The sequence below is a fragment of the Antennarius striatus genome, chromosome 5, assembly GCF_040054535.1.
Source record: "Antennarius striatus isolate MH-2024 chromosome 5, ASM4005453v1, whole genome shotgun sequence".
Taxonomy (NCBI): Eukaryota; Metazoa; Chordata; class Actinopteri; order Lophiiformes; family Antennariidae; genus Antennarius; species Antennarius striatus.
Window position 1 is genome coordinate 2,747,261 of NC_090780.1, and position 22,908 is coordinate 2,770,168.

Here is a 22,908-nt window from a genome sequence, read left to right on the forward strand (position 1 = left end):
AAATTTGAAGGTTTTTTTAGCCATAATTCATTTACGTCTGTCTCAGAGCTGCATTTAGCCTGGTACACTAGGACGGACTGATGGAATAATAGGTGGGCAAATTGGACTGCGGGTGTTACACAGCGATAGGTCATTATGGTCATGTTATTTTTTTTAGTTCGTGTCTGTGTTTCCTTTTTTATTTTGGCGCTCACGTTTGTCTCTTCTTTCAGACACTCTACTTCCTGCCGCTGTGCGTTCCCCTCCAGGTGTGATTACCTGCCCTGCTCTGATTGGCTACCTGCCCCTCATTACCATCCCTTGTGTGTTTACTTTGTTGCCCCTTGTCGGTTTCATGAGTTTTTCAGTGAATATACGTTATGAGATTTCTCCTATGTTCTCTTGGATTTAGACCTGATTTTATACGTTTTGACCCTGCTTTTGACGTACGCCTTGGTATATCATTGGTTATGTTTTTGGACAGACTTTTGTTCTGAAATATTTACGACACTTGAAGGTGGTTTTATTCAAACTGAAAATGAAGACATTAAATCAACTACAAATAAGACTGCACTGTGAATTTCCAGGAACTATATATTGTAGCATAGATAAAAACAGCTGGGTTTTCCACATGTCTCAATCCACTGTCTTGATCCTTGAGTTGGGATGTGTTCCGGATGTTCACTACTCTTTTCTGTCGTCCATTTTTGAATCGGCCACATAACTGGTGAAGATCCACAAGGGCATTCCAAATGTGTGGTGTGACTTCATATTTTATTAGCACACTGACATTCATTTAAGTGGTTGTTTGTTACCTCTGCTTGTGATACTTACAAAACGTGCATGTAATTCACTGCATATATGAATCCGTTTCAGAGCAAAGTTTAAACAACTAACACTTTCAACATACGATGGAGTTGGGCTGTCAGCTACACACCCAATCACAAATGGCATTGATATATTCTGTATAATTTTCTGCATTGAATGACCAAGTAAAATTACTCTTTTACCACTTTTGGTGGACTGAGGTCACCCATACCCGTAGCTACTGTCGGGACAGAGGTACACCATCCGTCTCAAAGCACCTACAAGACACGCCTACTACACGATCCACCACAGAGCTGTTTGATCATGTAATAGGCCATATTTGTTTAATGTTAATTAAAGTTCTCGTAGAGTGTTGTGTACTGTAGCGAAACCTTCTCACAGATGATAGCTGTTGTTGACCAACACCAGTGTGAGAACAGACATTATAAGCTTTGCTGTTGTGATTGTTCTAGACATCACATACATTGCGCTGTTGTATACTTAAGTATTCACCTCAATAATCACATGTAAAAATAGTAAAAGAATATATTCCCACAGTTATTGGGGGCGGCTAATTGTACAGGTGGGTGGGCGCAGACCGATTAGACCCACCATCGCTGCCTCACCTGCTGAAGAGGATCACAGCTGCATGACGTCTTCTGTTTAACTCTGGGCTGACTTCATTTGTGCTACATAGGCTGACTATAACTCATTGTTCCTCAGTATGTCTGGCAGGTATGGGTGGACCGGTTTGTCAGACAATATTTTCATGGATCAGCCTTTAAAGTGTGCCAGATAAATACATCAAAATAAAAATGATACGATGAGCGTGAAACTTAATATTTTGCAGCTTTCATTGTAGGTTCTTCTGTCTTCTCATTGGCTGTTTTACCCGTGAAAAAACCTTCCAAAGACTTGTGGGTTTTTTTGTGTTCGTTTTGCTAGCTTGGGAGTTTCAGTTTAGCTGTAATATATTCTGCATTACCGGCTGGGGTGGTAGTCACGTCACAGAGGCAATCATCTTGACATGCATCAAGAGTAACTCATAGACGGATGTGGGGGAGAGAATCGGGTCATTTTCCGACACAAAATATTGTTCAGAATCCGATAATAAACAGTATTGTTATCGGGCAGTATGGCTGCCCGATAACAATTGACCATTTGAAAATGGATGGATCACATAAAAAATGCTGTAGATGTTCACACCTTACAGATGTGTGACTTGGAAGTGTACAGATGTCATTGACCACTCAGGAGAATCTTGTGAAATCATTTTCTCCTGATAACTTAATGTTGTTAGATGAGAAACCATTTATCATCGTGAGACAATAAAATCCATCATCAACTAATTAACATCTGAATAACAGTTTCACACTATTTAACACCATGTACTGTCAACCAACCCCAGTGAGTTTCTGGTAGGAAAACAGATGAGTGCAATGATTAATAAAGCAATGGTGGGTCCTAGTGTTGGATGAGTATTAGTTCTGTTGGGGGGTGGGAGGGATCATCCCCCTGTTTTTACATCCGTACCTCATCTGAATCACATCCTTCCTGATTTTCACTTCTTCTCACCGACCACATCATCAAATCATGAATTTATTAGAGGTGGTAAACATTTTGTATCTCAAATCAAGCTACGTTATCGTTTGATAACACTATTGTCTACAAATGCAGTTAGACTACAATAGAAACTGTGCTGAAGAGCTCTACTTCTCTGTATCACCACCAAAACCATGATGTGGTAATATAACTCATGCATCTGTATCTTCTCTACATGTGTAAAACTATCTAACCTCAGACACCAGGCGGTTCTGAACCTACGACTGTATGACGACATCCTCCCAGAAGCACAATTACACAGAAATGATTGAGTCCGAAGAACTGATGATCTCTGATCACAGGTCAGTAGGGTCAAAGACGACAGAATAAACCGCACCATTGTTTTTACATAAGAGATCATAAAAGAGACGAGTTCTCCTTCCAGCCCCAGAGAAAAATTTACCACCATACTGGAAGCAAGATACTGAATACTTATAAGCTGCAGGAGTGCTGCTCTGTAGCTCAACATGACCTTTGACCCAACCATGGTGAGAGAATGACAAGTCTCACAATGTTATCCTCTTTATAAGAACGAGATGTCAGATAAGATTTTATTTCCCATGATTTAAATTATGTGTCAGAATAAACAGACAAAGGTGTATCCACTTTATTGCATACATTTATGTAAAGAAGCAGCTTTTAGTAGAACAATGGATGAATTTAGAGTCACGGGAGAAAAGACAGTTGGGAGCTCAGGATATCAGTGACTTATGAACAGAGTAAACTGACTTAGGTTTGGGAGCGCAGCTAATTTGCCCCCTAGACATTAACGTCAACGGAAATAAATTGGTAAATATTGACTTTTTTTTTAATATTCTGGCTTGTCTCAAAGCCTCTTCGAAAAACATACAGAAATTCTAAAACCAGGTAAACTCTCTTTGTTCTTCTTCTTGTCTGACACTGGACAGTAGATATCCTCTACTGTTACAAATACAGAACCTTACCACATACTGTTATTGTCATGTTTCACTTCTGACATCTCCCATTTGCGTCATCCTACCTTTTTTGTTCAAAGAGAACGTGAAGTACTATCTAAATAAAATTATTTGGACTACATTTAAATATTAAAGATTAAAGAACAGGATCTGAATGTTCAATCAATCAAGTTTTGCTTTTTTGTTTTTTTCTGATCAGTTGGTAAATGTACTGCTACTGTCAGGCCTTGCTTCAAGTGAGGCAGCTGGTGTTGAGTAGAAAATGATGAGACATGCCAGAACAAGACTGATATTTTCAAGCTTCACATTTTTTCCTTTCCTGTGTGTGATTTCTGTTGGACTGTTTGCACAATGCGCTAAACACACTCACGTACAAGTGTACTCACAAACACTCACGCATTCAGACGCACACTTGTGCAATCACACTTTATTGTCACTTCTCCCCCCATGCGTGCAGAATACAAGTACACACATACACAAAATGCATATGTTTATTGTAAGCCTACCTGCATTTGCATGGATTTGTTAGGGGACAAAGCAAGTGCTTGAATTCAGATATGATCATTCTTCAACTCAAACATTTGTACTCTAGAATATTGGAAGATCTTGTTTTGAAATATTGCGTGAAAGATATGTTACAAGATAGCTAGTGTCTCATGCCACACTCATGCACGCATGCACAAACATGCAAATACATGCACAAAACAGGTGCTTTCATATTCATTTCCGCTGATTGTGCAAACTGGTAATGTCAGATTTTCCAACACTGGAACATCCCATTCTTGTTCCCCTCCTTTGGCAGAACTTCATCCTATTAAAAACAAAAGCTTGTAATCATTGTCATGTGCGATATGAGAGTTTGTACAATTGCACGCTGTGTGAAAGCTATAAAATGAGATAAAGTGGACATTGTTGATCTTAATATGTGTGACATTTCTGTACTTTATCACAGTCAGAGGTTCTCTGACTATAAATATGCTGACATATGAGCTTTATCGCCCTCATATCACTGACATCTGGGATCTCCCCCCTCACTTCTGTATGTTGCCTCTTTAATCCTTTGACAGGCCAACTTATCACAGAGTGATTGCATCAGCACGAACGTTGTCCCAGAATTTTTTTCTTTTTTGTTTTGTTTTGGGGGTTTTTTTTAATTAATCCTCGCTTCTTTATGTCCCAGTGAAGCAGGTGCACATTTACGCACCAACAGACACTCGCAGTGCTCTCAGCTGTTCTTCATGAACGCAGGGATACAAAACCTTGCACACACAGCGAATGCGTTCTGTGGTTTTTGGTTACATTTGGAGGAATTAAACAAACATGCAATATTAACAGATCTCAGCTAATGCAAATGTTTTTAATTTAACAATCCTAGATATAGACAATGCCACATCTCTGCAGGAGCCTGGTGTTAGATTCATGGTTCTATGAATCAGAGAGTTTCTTTATCTTACCTTGTTTAATGATTGTACGTTAGAATCTATACAAGCTAGCCTATGTTTCTGAAGCCTGAACACTGCACAGCTTGCTCCTGCTTGTAATGCATAAATACACAAATAATACATAAAATATATTTAATTATTTTGTTTTAATATAGTAATTTATACCTTTACTTTATATAGTAAATCGCTATTGCCCTGTCTCTGGGGGATCATTTCCTGAAGTTCCATTTAATCTTGTATATCTGGTAGCTCAGCTCTCAGTTTGTCTTAATCACCTCATCCAAAACAATACATCCTACACTTTACATGAATAAATCCTGGAAACAGTTTTATTGGTGCAAGCTACACATCAGATATCTGTAAATCCCTTTTTTTTTTGTCATGTGCAGTTTAGTTTATACTTTTCATATGTGGATTAATATCAGAACTTTCTTTCTTTCTTGCACTTTTTTCCTATCCCCTCTTAAGTGAAACCACAACAGAAAATAGCTCCACTGTTTCACTTTTCCCCTTCTCTCTCTCTTATACATATTGCATTCTATCTCTCTGTGTCTGGTTTTCTTTCTCTCTGTGTGTGTACCTCTCTTTCTCTTTCTCGCTCTCCCTCCTCCGGTTGTTTAAAGAGGAGGTAGACTGATCTGAAAGTGGATACTGACACCTTTCATCACCACCTTCTCTCTTTATGCAAAAAAAACGTGCCATGGCTAGATGCTGTGGAAACATACTGTAAACATCACTCCCTTTTCTCTCCCTTCTTCCAATGCAGTAGTGTCCAACAGTATTGAGACATACAAGTATGTGGCTGCCATATGCTGAACACAGGGTGGATAAACTGTTTGGAAGGAAGGAGAAAAGCACTGTGTCTCAGATTCTATCAGCCATGAGAAAATCATTCAAATTTAGGTTTCTCCATGAAGCTATTTTCGAAAAGGATAAAAGATTCAGCACTGCTTGTCACCATCCATCCATGTTTTGTCCAGTGACCATGAAGCTGTCAAACTACTTTTCATATGTCACTACAAGTTGCAAAAGTATGGCCTTTCCCTGTCTGAGACGAGTGCATCTCCCCTCTCTGTATTTGCACACAACAAGTCTGGACAGCTTTGTATCTCATCCCTCTCTGGATAAACACAGGCAGGAAATGAATGTGGTTTTACAATGATTCACTCCATACTGGAAGCATTTGCTTTCAAAGAAATCCATTCAAAGCAGCTTTGGCTTCACATGTTTACTATTTTCTCTTGCTTTGGTAGATAAGTATCTTTTCATTTAGCTATTTCCTAAAATGCACCTTGTCATGTTTGATTTTTTTGCTTTATAACTTGGTTAGTTGTCTTTGAACTGAAAGTTATTTAACAAGTACTGTATTATATTGTTTTCATGAAAGCAGAAAATTATAACCTCGAGCACAATTAGTCTGTTTAACTGTTTTTTTACATTCTTTTATAAATTTTGCGTATTAATCTTCTGCTTTGCTATTTCCAATGAGGGAATTTCAAAATTTTTGGGGCCAGGGCTTAAACCATGAAGTACAACTGGTTACTGAGTGTCAGCCAATGAAATTAGTTTTACCCTTAGCTGAACCATGAAGGCTGTTGCCTGCCCATGGGGATTCCTGCTCTGAAGTGATGCTCAATGCCCCAACTCCCAGTCCTAACAAGTCCCATTGCCCAGTTTGAAAACAGATCATGATAAAACGGTGCAAAATGTGTACTACTTTTGATACTTCTGATGTCAAGTTTTGGGATTTTTATTATGGTGGCAATAAAAAGCATTACGTAGTTTGTAATCTGTATCATATATATCACAATCTTCAATAATGTAACGATTAATGTTTCTTATGAAAGGTAAGAATATGGGGCACAGTGACTCAACGGGTAGCGATGTTACCATACAGCAGTGCTTCTTAATTATTTTCTGTTACGCCCCCCCCCAGGAAGAAAAAAACAATTTGAACCCCCCCACTCTCCACCGTTACTGGAAATAATATTTTTCTATAAAATTGTTATAAGTACACCTCTGCATAACATTGTAACCTTATTGACCTTAAAGAAAAAAACACGGAATAAATCAATCAATCAAGTTTTATTTATAAAGCGCTTAATCATGGCAACAGAAATGTAGTTCAATTTATAATAAAGGATAACTCAATTACCGTAATAACTAGAACCAAGGCAGTCACTGACTGCAACATCCCGCGACATGGCAAACACAATCCTGAATGCTTTCCCCTGAATTCAAAATTGTACCCTAACCTACTTGCTTAGGTCAAAGATCAAAGCTAGTGCTCTGATCTACTGTCACAGATCAAAGCACTAGCTTTGATCTATGGTCTTACTCACACTGGCATTCTCTCTCATCTTATCTGGTTACTGTGTGTATAAAAGTTAAACTTTGACCTTGACCTAGTTTTCTCAAGGTCAAGGTCGTCATCTCATTTTCATTCCAATTTGCCGCCCAAGTAATGTGCTTTTTGTTTCATCGTTCTGTCTGCAACGGTTACAAAGATATTTGGTGCACATTATACAAAACACTTGAACCTGCAAAACAAAAATGAATAAAACAATTTGTGCTGTTTTCCTTCTTCTTTTTTATATCAAAATGAAGAAGTCAGGATCAGTGGCTACAATGAGTTTGTTCAGGCCGTCACAGCCGTTCAAAGCGAGGTTAGAAGCTCTGATACTGAACTCTCAGCTCCTGCTCAATGTTTACGCTCCTCTGCTATGGTTGGGTTTTTGCACTGAGCAGTTTGTTACGCCACCTTATATAATGCTAACATCATATACCAACATAGATGATGCTCTGTGGTTTACTGAAGTAACGTTCACAAAGCGGGATGATTGGTGACAGCGGCACGTTTTTCGCTGAAAAGAACCCCAGCGGCTTATCAGCATGATTGGGGTGTAACGTCTTTAAGTGCCGACTTAATTTATTATCATGCCGTCAGCTGTCAGCATGTTTAGACACAGTAAACACACCGGTCTGTAGCCACAGTGAAGCTTCTTCATAGTTCCCCGTTTTAGCTTTAGGGTGACTTGCTTTTGTTTCATCATCTTCGTCTCTCCCGCCTCTCTTTTCATCTGTGTTGAAAAAAATTCCACGTTGTCTCTTGAGGGTTTGTTTACGGCACTTCATACCTCTTAACCCTACACCGTAGAGCTAACATACTTCCTGCACACACCTGACAATGAGAGCACCACTGCCAACTACTGTAGTGGATGTCCAATTACACGCCCCCTCCCCTAGCATTGCACACCTCCAAAACTGCATCTTGGGTAAATTGGTCAAACCAAATTGTCCGTAGGTGTGAACATGAGTGTTTGTCTGTCTTCCACGTGGCCCCACAATGTGCTGGTAACAAATCTGGTGTGTACCCCACCTTTTGCACATAGCCGGCTGCTCAAACAGACCCGTGACCTACAAGACGTACAAGAAGTTATAGATGAAACAATTTCAATCATCTCATGGATGGATGGATGTATGGATGGATGGATAATTAATATCATTCAAATGTACCATTGTGAGAACAGCAGCACAATGGCAGCAGGTGATTCGGAGACACTTGTAACTATGAACTGCACGACTTACGCAGTTCCAGGCTACATTCACTCATCTTGGGAATCAACCATGTGTGTGTCAATGAGATGAAGACCTGATGAGCAGCGAGACAGATCAATAATCCCTGTTAATCCATAATCCCTTTAACGGTGACAACAACAGACAGCAAATGTTACTTTTCAAACAGCCATTTTTTTGTTCTTTTTTCTTTGTGATCCACTCAAAATTACTTTATTTGTTGTCAAAAAACATTTTAAATGACAGACACATGAGAGTTCTGGAGAATTTTCTGTGTAATCTCCTCAATATTTCAGGTTTTAGTAAACCAGTAAAAAGATGTGTGTGTAAAGCACAATGCATTTTTGTATTTACAGTCCCGTTTGTTGACTGAACAGCTTGTTCCCATTACTGAGCTCAGGACTAGGTGAACAAGACTTGCTTGTATGTTGGTTAGTGAGGAGAGGACAGATGCTTTTCATTAGATAGACCAGTGGTGGTAGCCATCCTGTATAATTTATCTGTTTTTGTGTCAAAGTTAATCGAAGAAGTGGTCGTTACTGGTCTAGACCTCAGTTTGTGTGCGAATGAGTTCATTTGTGTGTATGTATGTATGTGTGTGTGTGTCTTGGTCGTCTTAACAGCTAATCTAATTCCAGTTAGGTAAGATTTCCGAGATGTTTGCATTTTTTACATTTTGTATCTGAGGCCCTACGAGGTCAGCAAGGAGATGCATGTTCCCTGAGAATCCAAGACATCTGTTGTCTGTGAGAAGACAAGCGCAGGGAGGAGAGCGGGGATCGAGTGGTCCCTGTAGTCCCCTCCACACCAACAACAGCCGACTAATTGGTAAGAGGCCTGTGCGTGAGTGAGCGAAGGAGGGGTGTCTGGGTGGCAAGCCAAAGAGGAAGAAGGACAGGCCACCTCATTCCCACAGGATGAGGAGAAAAAGAAAAAGAAGAAGAAAAAAAAAAGAGAGAAGTGGGAACCGATACACAGAACAGGACAGGGATAATGGCTGTTTCCCTCCTTCCCTTCCCTCCGCGGCCCCTCCCGACCCAGACTAGCCTCATCCTTGTAATTTAGATTAATTTCTTCCACATTTTCCCTAAGGATTAAGCTGCAACCCCCCCACCCCTCCCCCTCCATAGGCACATACAGTCACACACACGCTGCTCACCCACCCACCCCCCCTATCCGAAGCAGCTTTATACTCTCATTATTGAACAACGTTCCCCACATGGCAAACCTCCACCCCAACCTCCACGTACACAAACACGCTAAAAAAACACAATACCTTCAGATTTGATTAATGTTGATCTTTAACGTTATTAAATGGTTCCATTGGCTCATACTGTATGAATACATTTGTTTCTTATTTGAAGTGTTAAAAGTAACTTTGTGGTCAGATTTTCTCTACTTTCTCCGTTGCCACAGGATTTGTGAAGCATTGCGCAGAACAAAAGGTGGTGACACATTCAGATATTTCAAATAATTGAAAATGACAGGAGTACTGAAGCCTCTGTCAAGATGATGCAAGAAAAATTTCCCATGACAATCAGTCATGTTCTTCAGATAAAATGCAATTCTCCATGTTCTCTGAGAACCAGGTGAGAAACAGGAACAGGCTTCACTCAGGAAAAAATAAGAACACAACAAGTAAAGAAAAGAATCAAGTATTTATTGCATTTATCCTTTCTCTCAATGTCTTATTTGTTTTTTAACACAGCAAACATCAGTATTTGTTTAATTTACCTTATTTCTTGATGAATTGCACTGCACATTTTCAGGCTTTTTTTTAATCCACTATTTCTTATTTTATCCTTCCTGAAAACTACTTTGAAATGTAACACATGATGAATGTAGTCATGGTATCTAATTACAAAATACATACAAAATGACAGATGACAAAGCCTTATACTAAAAGATACAAATACTGAATTCTGAAACAAAAATTCATAAAGACAATATTGCATTGCTAAAGAGAACACTGTCTTCTATCCAAAACTTAATAAATAAAATACACACAAAAAACGTTGCCTCCTTCAAACACTCTAACATTAGATTTTTAAATAACCCCCCTGCAGCAAACACATTGGAAATATTAAGTGCCAACGTTTAATAAAATTCAGTTGCTTAGTTTGTTTTTCTGAGTCAACAAAAGACTTTGCAATTAAAGATAAACAGAGAGAGCAGGAGAACGAACTGTGCACATACAGTAAACCAAAAATGGACTCCTGAAAAGACAATTGTCATTTTTCTCTTCCCTTTTCTGTTTTAAGACTACTTGAAACAGTTATTTTTGGTGAAATAAACACAATAATACTTAAGTTTGTCAAACAGATGTCTAAATATCTTCTCTGATGCACGTGGAGTGGACATGAACATTTTTACAGAGATGGGGAAGAATTCAAAGTAATTTTTTGAATGTAAACATTGTGATTATCTTTTATGGTTTTATAAAGGGCAATGATAAAAGACACTTCATTTAAATCAGGAAAAACTGCTATAAATTTACCTGTCAGAAAAATGTCTGACAAAATTTTCATAAAAATAAAGATGAGTTAAATATTTCATCTTATATTTCGGTAGACAGCATTCAATACAGCTACAATAATCCCTTCTTCTTTTATTTTTTATTCATTCATTAATTCAAACAGTTGATCTCAGGTCTGTAGAAGTTCTCAAATGTAAGTTTTTACAAGCTAGAGACTTTTATGAGAAAAATATTTTGAATCGGAATTTCAATCCTGATTCAAATTTGAGATTCTACTGTATTTGGTGTGATATATAACATGGGATTTTAAGACTATGCCTTTACTCATAAAGCGGTTTCAGTGGTTGAGAACTGCAACCAAGCAATTAGTCTGACTGCAAATGAACCGTAATGTTCAACAGACTTTAAAGACGCTTGTTGAAAAAGACTGTTGAAGTATCTGGGAACATGGGGGCCCTCATACAGTGAAATCTGAAATACTTTTAAAATGAAGATCATTGATTGTTTGTTTGTTTTCTTGTTTGTTTTCTGATATGCTAATGAATGACTTTAATTGACTTGCTATTATTCACTATCCAATGCAGTCAGGGGCCTTTTTTTTTAACCAAGATTGTGCAACAACATTGGATCAAAGCCCGTTCCCTGCTTAGTCTTTTATTTATTTACACCACAACAGTAGAACAATAACACTAGAGTGTATGATTTTAAAGACATGGTGGTTGATCTCATCAAAGTCAACTTTAATGATAATTCTGCCACGTGGACGGGACGCATTGAGGATGGAAATGTTGTTCTCAAACCCACGGTGTCAACATAAAATTGAAAAAATAAATTTAAAAGTATCACAAGAAAAAATCTGTTCAATAATGAAAAAAAATAGAACATTACATGAGTAGAGGTTCAGGATAAGGTGCTCCCAAATGGTTATGATGTCTCTCCATTTAGCTGTTTCAGTCCTTTGGTTTGGCCAACACCCATAATATACCGTATGTCACCTTTCCACCTCATATTCACACAAATGTATATTTTAGCACTGTTGCTACCTTGGTTAATGTGGTGAAGGAATCAGAAAGAAAGTGTTAAAATCTAAAAATAAAACATGAATAAAGTCATGACTCCATGCATTTTTCATGTCTTCTGATTGCTTTGTCATTTGGCCTGATGTGATAAATATAAAAAGGTAATTCAGTCACGGCCGTCTTGAAATATGACTACAGTTCAATAAATCTGTTGCCAAGTAGCCTCGGGGCGTTCTAATAAGATCAAACAATTATACTGGCACATCTCATATCGTCTCTGAAAATAAGAGAAGATTATGAGTTACTTGACTTCTTTCTTTTCTCATTAAAGACAGTAACTGGAAGGCTGAACAAGTCTACGCTGGCCTCCTCTATTAGGTGTGTCAAAGGTGAATTACTCACACCATCTCACAGTTGACAAGAAAATGTTAGACGATTTATCATTGATTCAAAAAACACCGGATGAAGAACAACGCAAACGAAATTAGTGTGATTAAACCTGATACTCACTTCGGAAATTCTCATGAAATAACTTTACAGCTTTGGATTGGAAACTTGGATGCTTGGCAAAATACAAAGTATATTATTTCACACAATCAGGTATTCACACATTATTACGCACAAACTCAACAACATAGAGTTCTAAAAGCAGTTACAGGTGAGAAAAAACATAGTATATATTGTTGCTCCGTGTTTTGTCTCTCTCTCACTGCGATCTACACAGTATGCATTGTGAATATAAAAAAATATTTGAGCATGCAAAATGTGTTCATGAGCATCTCTTAAGACACGCAGTCTTACAGCACAGAGATCTCCTCTCCTGACATTTAAAGTACATAACGTTCACAGCATGTGTATTTTATAAGCCATGGCTGCCGGAACAGAACAAGAACCCCACAATGTTATTATGAGAAGACATTACAGTCAGGAAAAGAACAGACAGGGTGAGGAACTTCCAATCAAGGTGTCAGGTGTTGTCTTGACTGTATTCAACCAGTCATCAAACACACAAAAATCTGCCTCCTCTTTTGTTCCTCAACAGCCTCCTCCAGTCCTTCCCTTCTATTTTCTACCACCTCCTTCCTTCAGCTATTATCTACCCTCCCTGGGTCGAGCATGTGAGCTAGCTTGAGCAACAGAAAGCAGTTAGAGTCAACCGCTGCAGTGAGCCACCAGGTTGACAGGTCTGGTTAAACAGGTTCTGAGGGGAGAGGCTGATACTTGTTTAACTGCTATGTGTGACACACTGCTGGTGTTGCTGCTGCCGCCTCTCCAAACATGTAGTCTTCTGTGACAATGGTTCACCAGCCTCCTAAGCAGAAAATCCTCAACAATAAATTTCTTTAGCACCTTAGATATTAATAAAATGCGAAGTGGGAAGGATGAACCAGAAAACATGCTGACGATCCACCAAACCCTTGATGTTTGCGACAGACTGTCAGATGTGGGCGCATTCAGACGAGAAATCATTTGTTCTTATCAAACTTTTTCTTGTACTTTTTCACTGAAACAAATAATGCAAACACTAGAGAGACATATTACATATTGTATGTGTAGCGCCTCACCTCGGAAACAACAAAACGTCATGGCGTAAACAATCAAACCTTACCTGTTATCAGGTGGCTGATCTTCACCTCTGGCTGATGTTCTCCTTTGTTATCTGCTAACTGCTGCTAAATGTTATTTTCTATGGGCAGCACACAGAATGTGAAATCAAAAACCCATCATTTTATAGATATCCATTCTGTACTGTCACCACCCCTGCCATGATGACCCACATAACCCCCGTTTGTAACACTTGTACAGGAGGGGTGAGATGCATGAATGTACAACAAACCAGCTTTGCACAGGTGGTGCAAACTGTAAATTCAGCTCTTTTACAACTTGCTGCCAGCTTTCCGTTCCAAAGACATCAGTGCAGGACTGTCGCCTTGAAGAAGTACTACAGAAGGTTCCTCTTTCCATTAAAGACCTACTTTGTTATTTACTGTTGTCTCATACACTTCAGGGGCCCCCCATACAGACCGTGTATCAGCAGGTACTGGCTAGGCGAGTTATGACTCAGCTGCCTTGTGCTCCATTTGAATTCCGTCTGCAGTTTTACATCTTTTCTCACAAACAACAAAAGGAAGCGTCATCTGCAGAGTGGAACACGCACCACCACATTTCCACAGATGAAATTTCCAGTGAATTAAGAGTTTCACAAGTCCAGGAAATAGAAGAGGGAGAGGAAATGATGTGTGAGGAGACACAGGAAGAGAGGATAACATTAGAAAAATAAGCCTCGGAATAATCTATGTAGTATGTGTGTCAACAGTTTAAAGAAAAACAAGCCATTTGTCTTCTCTCAGCTGTGCATTTTTCATCGTTCATCACATGACGATGCTTTGAGATCTCCGCCTTCACTGAGCCACAGCCTATTTGTGAAGTTAAGTGAGAGCAGATAATGACTACTACTGTTCCTATTAGTTTGGGGGCTTTTCTTTGCTGTTTATTATAGAAAAAGACAACACATGACTTAACCATCACATGTGAGATATTGCTGAAAGGAGGGTACAGAGCAACAGTGTGTGTGTGAGAGAGAGAAAATAGACATACTGTACATCCAACGTGAGTTTTCAGCTCAATTTATTTTTCCAAAAACTTTTTAAAACATATTTTCAAAAAAAGTATATCATGCCCACTTCCTAACTTCTCTACCTTGATGAAAAACTAACCCATTTTAAAAAAGTTTGAACACATCATAATAAAAAGTTAAACCACACACCAGAGTTGATACCATTATTTACATGAGCCCATTAAATTACAGCATAAATTAGAAAATATTTACATCCAGGACAAGACACTGGATCAAAAATTCTATGTTTGGAATTTAATGTCTAATGAAAAACTTTTTTTTTTTTTTTAACAAAAGCAATATGTACATTTACACTCGCACAACATTACACTCTCACAAACACTTAGGACTGACCTGGTTGACAGGATGATGGTATTTTATGGCTTTTTTTTAAAATACTAACAATGATGATTACCTAAAGTGGTAACGTGGGAAGCATTGCTGCAGCTGTAATCCACATGAACACTGAAGGGGCTTTAAAGTCTCTGGTGTCTGATCAAAGACCAACAAAGCAAAAAAATCACCTTTTTCTTATTCTATTCAAATCATCTTTTCTCATGGCAAACAATAACACTGGTGCCATTTTGAAGTGATCATACAAATAAACAACAACAAAAATATAACATTTGTCTCTTTTTTTATATATATATATATATATTTATATATAACAAACTTGTCCTTTGCATGTCCTTTGAGACACAGGAAATCAGCGGATTTGCCTCCAGACAGAACAGCAAAATTGGTGGGGGGGGGGGGTCTGAGAGGAATTCACAGCCACAGCAGTTCATCTTGAAATGATGTGTTTTAGAGAGACAAAAAGTGTATGCACTGTATTCCTGTCCTCCTGTTGTCAGAAAAGTGCAGCTCTTACAGTTGTAGCACCAGCATATTGGCGATTTTATGGGAACTGCATAGTGGTTAGTTTGGCACCCTGGGGGCCAGAAGACTGATCCTCATCGTTGGAGCCAACACCATTCTGTGTTGGCACCAACGATGAGGATCAGTCCTGATAAAAACCCATCCGGATATGTTCTTAAAAATCACCACCTTCTTTTAAAAAAATGTGATCTAAATTCAACGGCGCGAGTGCGCGCGCGCACACACACACACACACACACACGCTCATGCACAAAAAGTCAGTTCTAAAAATGACAATACTTATGAATCAATATTGATTTTTTTTTTTTTTTTTAAAAAGGGCAGACGGGGCAGCGAGATGAAGGGACTCTGGGATTCTCCAGTTCATTCTCCTGAGCTCTCATTTCCTGTGCTTGTCCATTTTGTCTGCAGATTTGCTCCCACTGTCTGAGGATCCCTGGGTGTCACTGCCAGAGCTCAAGTACATCTTGTCCACTTGTTTGAGCGCTTCGTTCAGGTAGTTCTGAAGTGAGGTCATGGCAGCACAAATGGCCGGAGAGCCGAAGCCGTGAGTGATCAGACTGAAGTGTGTCAGGCAGCCTTGGATTCCAGGCTCCATGATGGGGGCCGGCCGAGAGTTTCCCAGTGGTGAGCGGTCCTGAGTGAGCAGGTCAGTGAACTCCTTGCAGATTTGTCTGAAAGAAAAAACACACAGAATGATTTAGGAACAAGAAAAACAAAAAACAAAAAAATAAATCATTTACTGATTCATTGAGATCTGAGAAGAAAAATCAAGAATTTCCATTTGCAAAATCCGCCAGTCACGTTTATTACATGTAAATCTCAAACCATTCAGAAGAGAGACTTACTTGGCAGCGAGGAGCATGTTCTTGCGAGAATTAACTTCATTGCGTTCGTGCGACCTGCCAAGGTATTCAGCGATTGCCTTTGCAGGGAATTCGGTCTCACAAACGTACCCAAAGTCTCGTGCTAAATGAACAGCTTCACCTTTGGAGAGAAGAAAAAAAAAAGCTTTAATAAAAAGAAATCAAGTCAAACAACTGACTGCACTTCAACTAAAAAGTTTGGACCTTCAGACACAAAATATAAATATTTCACAAAAATTATTACTGCAACTCTTCGAACACATTGGCCAAAGCTCAAATGCTAAGATCTCACCTTAATATATTAATATAAAGGCATTATATATTAGCAGGCCCCCCTTGGACCCTGATACATGCAAGGATCAAAGTGAATGATGTGAAGCAGTTAAACTACAGAATAATCCGTCGTGCTCAGACTTCTAGCTTGAGGGACGAAGAACTAGTGAGATGAATGTGTGTCCGTTTTGAGGGTGGTTTGACTTGCATGGCCGTAATGGGTTTATGTGGATAAATGCTAGCAGAAAGAGTGCCCATGGCACCAAGACCACTGCTTATTGATAAATGCGTGTATCTCATAAGGACACGAACGGCACCAGATTTAAGGTCAGTGGGGCCCCCCGGTGAAATGAGCACAAGATATCAAGGCCCAATCCAGCTTTTGAAGGTCTCTAAATAACACAAGCCTCCAGTCATTCTCCTACACAGAATCATCAACCCGTTTGTGAAAAATTAGGCATGTCGAGCGCAGGAAAGGGAAGGATATGCTACATTAGCCTGCAGCAGGTAGATGACTTGGATTAAAGTGAGGAAGTGTTGGCGAAGTATGACTGTCTATCTAAGGTGAGACCGATGGTGATGTTGCAGCATTCAGGGCATTGACAAAGGAAGATACAGATGTTGTGTTGTGTCATCTCGAAAGTTAAATATCTTATATCTAAACTCAATAGAGGCAATGTAGTCATGGTACACACAGACATTTAAAGTAAGAACAAACCAAGTAGACTTTGACTGAGCATTAGAGGAACAAAGAAAGTAAAACTAATGAGCAAACGCTGTCTTTAATGAAACCTTCAATGTCTTAAGTGGTACTAACAATGCAGACGCTGTGTATGGGTTATCAAGCCAACATTCCAGCCATAGCGAACAGTAATTACACCTGAGATGGCCACACATGCACCTGAGTTCCACATCGTACCTTCTACTAGTGAGGTAAGCAGAGTGACGTTGGCCGCCTTCCTTCTTCCTGCGGGCAGGTTGAGTCCAATCTTATCCAGCTTCTCTCTCAGAGAGCGACCTCCATTTTTTGACTTGGCCCTGCAGAAAAAGAATAAAAAAGGACTTTTTTAAGATACCCAACTGTGTAATTTATACTGGACAAAGTAAGATATGGATACAATACTGCCATTTCCATAAAATGTGCAGAAGATGGGACAACAAAACTTCAGAGAATTAAGACATTAATGCAGTGTTCACCTGTCTTCACACACAGTGAGTTTTTATTTGATTAAAGACATTTAAATGAAATAAAGAGCAATTATCAAGAAGGATTTTTATGATTATTGTGATTGTATAAGTCAGAGGAGACTCTGCACTCCCTTTTGTCTAATTGTGCATGCATGATTACAAATGAAATCCACAAACTCTCCTGACCTAACAGAAACTGACACAACTGAAGATCCACTCCAAAAAAACTGCAAAAAACCAAGAAATCACTTTTATACACATTTGCTGAAACACTTAAACCTTCCACTTGCCATGGCCGATTCAGTTTTCCGCATGACTGGCGGGGCAACCTCTCCTTCTCCACAATGGGTGCGTTAAGGCAGGCATGTGTGTTTGAGTGCACCCCCCTTCATCCTTGTCTTTCCCTTGTCGCTGAGCTAAAAGATCCCCCCCCCCCCTATAGTTATATGACCTACTTAAAACGTGATTGAGCATGTGTGTGTGTGTGTGTGTGTGCGAGTCAGCATCAGCGCAGGCACATGGGAAGTGGCAAACGTGCATTCCACGCAAAAAAATATCCCTGGTCGGGGTTGTTGGGTGCCCAGAGTGACTTCACAATCCCTCAACAGACCGCCACGATAAAATATATGCCATAAGGTCATGAAGCTACTCATGCTGCAACCTCTGACAAACATGAAACACACCCACAGAGTCTTCAGATTCCCAACTGTGTTGCTGTAACCTATCCCCAAAAGGAAGCAGAGAACCAAAATTGCAAGCCACACCAAGAACACCACAAACCTCGCAAAGAAAAATGATGAACCAGACCAAAAAAGACAAGCTCTAGTTTTAGACGTGCCTTTTACATAGAGGCTACTCTAATTTAGCTACAGATCAGTTTCATTCCTCAGTTTGAGGCTACCTTATCATTAGCTTGCAGGTGTATGAGATATTAATATTTTTTTTCCAGAAAAGGACATCCTATACTTGCAGTAGCTACCATAAATCTACGTGAATTACTGACTCTGTGTTGTTATATTGAGGATGTTTTTTTTCTAACAAGGGAAAAAGCTTTAAATCCAGCCTCTTTCAGGGAGAATCCGTTTGAGCTCTGACCTGCGTAAAACTCCTCCAAGCAGCGACGCGTTTAGGCACTCAGGAGGCGACAAACGTCTCTGGACCTCAGCCACGGTAACCTTGTACTTGGATGTGGAGCTCAGCAGAGATAGGCGACCCGGCACAGAGCAGAAAACCTCCGTTGGGTTCGAAACCATGCCAAGCAGGGACTCTTTCTGGAAAGGAAGACCCAGGGCATTTCCTTTGGGTAAGGTCACAGGACCTGGAGGGTAAGCAGATATTTAAAAAAATAGGTAAGTTGATGAGTAAATACGAACAAAAAAGAATATATACACCTTTCCAGTCTATGTGCATAAGCTTAAGTCATCATAATCCTTCTTTGCAACGGGGGATTCTGTTCTTTCTTGTACATTAATCACAAGGAAGACTGCGTACGCAGCTCTGCACGACTGAACAAACTAGTGTCTGTTTTGGGAAAGACTTCTTGACATACTGTGTGTGTTTTTCCAAACTTTGGATGCTTGATAGTTGAACTAAAATGCCTTCATGCCACACACTATCCACAGACAAGGTACACACATACACTGCTCCTCAACAAACCAGACACACCTCTATGCTGTGTGTTATTATTATTATTATTATTATTATTAGGTCATAGCTTCTAGGTATTCTACGCATTGTGTTTGATGATGTGTGCTACGGAAACTTTTAACCCCCCCCCCCAACCACAAAAGCACTGACAGGCATCGGACAAACAGAAACAGTACAGCACACTACAAGACAAAGCTATCTTCATCCTCACCCGCCAGAATGCCCCCCTGATAATAAGTCCTCTGTAAGCGATCAAGGTTCCTGCCACCTCGTAGTCCTAATACTGAGACAGAAATCACAGAGTCACATGAGTACTCGAAGGCTCCTCCGGAAAACACATGCCTTTAAATGGCGTACCATTATTTACAAGTGGAAATCTAGATTGCCCATAGCGTGCCCTGAAGCATGGGAAAGAAATAATGAACCATCACTGATTTGCATAACGAATGAGGACTCGGTTTATTATGTGGAGCAAATAGATTTTCACCTACAAAATAGATGTGCAATTTGATCATGTCAAAGTTTTCAGATTACACTTTTGAAAAACAAATTTTTGTTGCTTTGAAACATTGACATTCTGATCTATCTATAAATTAATTTATCTATCTGTGTGCTTGAAATGAATTGAGAAAGCTACGCAGTACATGTTGCTCAAGCTGATGCTCCAAAGCAGCACGAAATAAATTCTCTCTCAAAACAGTTCATGTCGCAACAAATTACTAAACTGTCCCTGACATGCAAAACCTAATGCCACACCCCACCAAAAGCTGGTTCAGCAGAGCTAAACGCCACTTCAATATAAACGCTTTATTCCATGTTAAAGTGAACAGAAAAGGACTGGAATTGCAGGCTTAATCGGCCCATGGGTGCTCCAAAGCTCTCTTCTTCTCTCACAGTCAACACAGAGGTCGTGAGATTGCTCAATTTTCATGTCTTGTCAATAGCCTGTCGTATTTTTGAAAGGGATCAGTTATTTCCCACTGGGCATCCATTCAAACACCTTCACCAACAGAATAGGCGATGGATCAGATCGAGCTTAGATGAGTGCATCTCGTGGAGGGGGGGGGATTATCAGTGTATGCAGCACGAGTAAAAACATACAACACCCCTCTTACTGCGTTCTCGCACTGACATGCCACTGGCAGTAATTGTTATGACAATTCCAAGTATGAATAACAGAAAAAAAAAAACAGAACTTGCAGTGAATTTCCAGACAGTTGCAAGTATTTACTGCATGTTTTTTCGTTTGTTTGGTCAAAAGCATATGTACCCCAGATGGTAAGTTTCTCAATACTTTTTTTTCCCCCCACTTCAATTTACCAGAGCTGTGGTTCTTTACAATTACAGATAAACGTGAAACAGACTCACCTTTTTTGATGACTGTCTGATCTGCCATAATAATACTGTGGTCATCTACATGCTGATTAAAAAGAAAAAGAAAACTTAATAAGCCATCATATGCATTGTTTTAAGTACATACATTTTGAAGCTGAATTCAAATTATGTCAAAATATTCAACATGTATCCAAATTACTATCTTTTTCTTCTGTTTTCTTTATGGAAAACAAAGAAATTAGGCAAACAATAACATATGCCAATTCTTATTTAAGAGAAAATAACTATCTTTAAACCTTATTTTCAGTTACAATTGAATTAAGTATATGTTCAGATGTTTTGCATTCTGCATGTCAATCTGTGAACACACCCACCCACACCCACACACACACATACACACACTTGGGTGATTTCCACATACCATGGGTACTCCTATTTTCAGAAATTCATCTCAACCAAATCCACTCACTTGAACGTCCTCCAGTCCGTGTCCCATGTCGTGCATCCCCATGTTCTCCCCGATGACCGACTGGTCGAGGCTGTGGGTGTGTGTGGGCAGCAGCTCGGGCCGGCGGAACCCTTCCCTCCTCACCCCGGACGAGCCTCCCTCCAGCCCGAGGATCTGGCTCGCCAGGCCGCTCCTCCCGTGCGCGCCCAGCGCGTCCTGGCCCTGCCTGCCGGGCCACGGCTGCTGCTGGTTGGACGACGGCGACTGGTGCAACGAGTTGATGTTGAAGGGGTCGCCGAGGTGGGAGTAAGGGTCGGTGGATTGCGGGTAGGAGATGGGCTGGTAGGGAGGAGGGAAATACGGGGGCTGGAAGTCCGAACTGGTCGTGTGGGACAGGGAGGGCGACGGGCTGTAGAGGTGCTGGCTGACCGCCGGCAGGTGAGGCAGCCGGGGGTTCCCGTTGCTGTTGCCGTCGTGCCTCTCCTGCGGGACGGAAGAGGACATTTTCAAATACCATGATGATTAATAAATTGCCTCTTTCCCACTGACATGATGCCCCATGAAGGTAATGGTTTGGAGTAGTGCGTGAATGTAACTTTCAACTACATTCAATTTTTTTACCTCAAGGTAATTTGGCATTAATCTTTTCTTTACTTTTATTTGAAATAAAATATGAAATTGTATTAATATTATGAGGTTTTTTTTAATTTTTAATTAGTAAGTTTGCCCTTGATACTTTTTTAAAAATACATTATTGTTGGTGTTGTTGATAAACTTTCTGTAGTTATTACATCTTACATATTTTATTGTGGAATCTAAAAGGAGTCTCAATAATCCTTATCTTATCTCTGGTTATTCTGGGCTGTCTGTTTGTGTCTACATTTTATCTTCCTTCATCTGATCTTATCTTCATCATTTACATATGATTGTTTTTAAATACTCTTTCCCTTGAAATGTCAAACTTTTCGTCAATCAGCGGGTTGTGTTCTTCCACAGACACTCACCTCACAGTCATCCTCGTACTTCACGTTGTCGGCTAATTTCCACAACATTCTGACAGAGAAAAAGTTTCCCCCGTTACAGGAAAAAGAAAAAAAATATATACTGTATATAAAAAATATCGCCTGCGAGTTAATCCAGGTATGAAAAGAGAGAAAGATCTTCCTGGTGTTGATGAACCCCTCTGGTTGTTCAGCCAGCTGTGGTTGAGGTCTTTGGGGCGACACTGACCGACCGAACCCGATCCGACCACAGACGTGACTTTTCCACAGCCACGGGAGAAACGCTCGTTACCAAAAGGAACCCGTCCCCCCTGTCCGGTCCGTGAGCTCTGCGCCTGAACTTCACCACAGCTGAACATATAACACACTCGACTCCCTCTCATGGACAAAACGGGGATGTTCAGGCTTACAGACAGGCGCGTCAAGCGCTCAGCTACAGTATATCTGCACAGCTGCTCCGAGTGGGCGTCACCCTTCCCGTGACGTCATTTCAAAAAGGAAATGAAGACAGTGCTGATTGGCGGGACGGTTGGCCAATCAGGACACTGACAGTTTACACGCCCGACATTTAAAAACCAGTGACTTTACAACAGCAGCGCTTTTCTATTCAGCTCCAGTTATTCTCACATTGTTTATCTATTAAAAACACCCAATTAAAATATTATTTATTTACAGTTTGGCATTGATTTGATCCGCTATAGACACGATGAGATCAATTAATGACGACAGAAATCCAAAATATTTGATTTTAAAACTTCAGTCATGAAGGCAACAACTCATTTATGATCCATGAACTTTACGCAGATTGTATGATAACA

The 22,908-nt window shown here is 39.9% G+C and overlaps 1 protein-coding gene across 2 annotated transcripts; it reads right to left on the reverse strand.

Moving 5' to 3' along the window:
• Positions 1-14,463: 14,463 nt before the first annotated feature.
• Positions 14,464-22,473, reverse strand: tfap2c (transcription factor AP-2 gamma (activating enhancer binding protein 2 gamma)). Of its 2 annotated transcripts, XM_068315409.1 has the most exons (8): positions 22,094-22,473; positions 21,111-21,572; positions 20,675-20,726; positions 19,518-19,589; positions 18,755-18,977; positions 17,391-17,509; positions 16,181-16,319; positions 14,464-16,006 (listed from the first exon to the last, which is right to left on the reverse strand). In XM_068315409.1, the coding sequence occupies exons 1-8, from the start codon at positions 22,139-22,141 to the stop codon at positions 15,712-15,714; spliced, it is 1,410 nt and encodes a 469-aa protein (XP_068171510.1). In that variant the 5' UTR covers positions 22,142-22,473; the 3' UTR covers positions 14,464-15,711. The 2 variants fall into 2 exon arrangements, with proteins under 2 accessions (XP_068171510.1, XP_068171511.1); XM_068315410.1 differs by lacking the exon at positions 19,518-19,589 and having other exon boundaries at positions 22,094-22,470.
• Positions 22,474-22,908: the final 435 nt, after the last annotated feature.